The following is a 1,734-nucleotide window of genomic DNA, read 5'->3' on the forward strand; positions in this document are numbered from 1 at the left end:
AAAAAAAAAAAAAAAAAAGACGCAATATAGCCACACAGACATCTCCACTCTGCAAAAAAAACCAAAGACTCCAATTTCTAGGTCTTTATCTCCCCGGCTAATAAGTGCCTGGGGTTCCTCAAAGAGCTCCAGGTGTACATTCCTGAGTCAGATGGTGAGTGCCACTGTGGAGGTGGGATTAAAGTGAGATCAAAGAGCAGTGGAAGCTCCAGGAGATGGCAGGAGAGGGGTCAGTAAACGCAGACCAGGTGCATGGGTACGTTTCAGAGAAAGACAGAGAAACAGGCCATGGTCAGCTCAGGGCTGACACGGGTCCTAGAAAGGGCTCTGAATGTCCAGAGGCCTATGCCAGGTGAGCCCCGGGACACAGGGACAGGGACAGGGACACAGCTGGTGCCCACATGGTTACCATGTACTGAAGTCGGTTCCTGTACTGCAGCTTGTCCCGCAGAAAACCTGTGACAGTGCACTCCTCACTCTGCGTCAAGGGCCATATCTCCAAACGCTCGTTCCCACAGGCCATGCCAAGGAGGATCCCAATATCTGTGGACCACACCCAACAAGAGCACATGAGCACCCTCCATCTCATCCACGCTGTCCACAACGTGCAAAGCTGAGCACGACCGTCATCCGTTCGCATAGGTGACAAGCACCGATGGGAAAGGTGTGGTGGCGGGCACGGGATCTGGAATGCTTTCCCTGGGGTCTGGCTCCAGAATAGCAAGATCAGGCAGGCACGAGCAGTCCAGAGGGTCCACATCCATCCCACGCCAACCACGGGAGCCCCCCAGGAAGCACGCCCCAGGGTCGACGTCTGGTCTCCCTGCTTCTCTCGCTCCGTGAGGCAGGCACAACCTCCCGCCCAGGACAGCCTCAGCCCCTGGTGTCCGGGTGACATGTTTTCAAAGCTTGGTGCTGGGTTTTCCAAGCCAGACATTCAAGGAGATCAAATCATCCTGGATTCTGGTTTCAACTTGACAAATGGCTCTTCAGTCATCCACCCCACTTTCTTTCCTGCTCTATCTGATCTTAGCGTCCCTCCCAGCTGACTATGCCAGCGGGTCTGTCACGTTTTCCAGTCTGGTCATTCTAGGACATTAAGCAGATCTCACACTTGGCTGCGTCTCTTCTTGCAACAAACGAACCGCTGAAACATTACCATCCTTTGCCACTGAGGGTCACTGTGACTTCAAAAATAGCCTAAACGATTTCCAAGTGACTGAACAGAAAAAATAGGAGAGAATTCGCAACAAATATGAAAAAAGTTTAAGTCCATCAGAGCAGAAAGAATAAAACAGAAGTAGGCCAGCAACTACCCAAAATATCAGACTCACTAACTAGATAAATAAATTCATATTAAAACAATCAGATATAATTTTTTTTTTTTTTTTTTTTGGTCACCCTGGCTGGAGTGCGGTAGTGGGATCATGGTTCACTGCATCCTAGAACTCCCAGACTCAAGCGATCCTTCCGCCTCAGCCTCCAGAGTAGCTAGGACTACAGTTGCATGCTACTACACCTGCTAATTTTTGTATTTTTTGTAGAGACACGGTATCGCCATGTTGGCCAGACTTGCCTCGAACTCCTGAGCTCAAGCAATTCTCCTGCCTCAGCCTCCCAAAGTGCTGGGATTATAGGTGTGAGCCACCGTGCCTGGCCCATTTTTCATATATTCAAATGAAAGTTTTTGTGTTTGTGGTTTTGGGTCGTTGGGGCTTTTTTTTTTTTTTTTTT

The 1,734-nt window shown here is 49.5% G+C and overlaps 1 protein-coding gene across 2 annotated transcripts in view; it reads right to left on the reverse strand.

Moving 5' to 3' along the window:
- The window catches only part of IL34 (interleukin 34), a 71,830-nt gene that overhangs the window by 5,965 nt on the left and 64,131 nt on the right, over positions 1–1,734 (reverse strand). For both annotated transcript variants that reach the window (XM_011976770.1, XM_011976769.1), the window contains exon 3: positions 410–543. In XM_011976770.1, coding sequence (XP_011832160.1) covers positions 410–543 — 134 coding nt within the window. The remainder of the gene's footprint in view (positions 1–409; positions 544–1,734) is intronic.

The sequence above is a fragment of the Mandrillus leucophaeus genome, unplaced genomic scaffold, assembly GCF_000951045.1.
Source record: "Mandrillus leucophaeus isolate KB7577 unplaced genomic scaffold, Mleu.le_1.0 Scaffold17, whole genome shotgun sequence".
Classification (NCBI taxonomy): Eukaryota; Metazoa; Chordata; class Mammalia; order Primates; family Cercopithecidae; genus Mandrillus; species Mandrillus leucophaeus.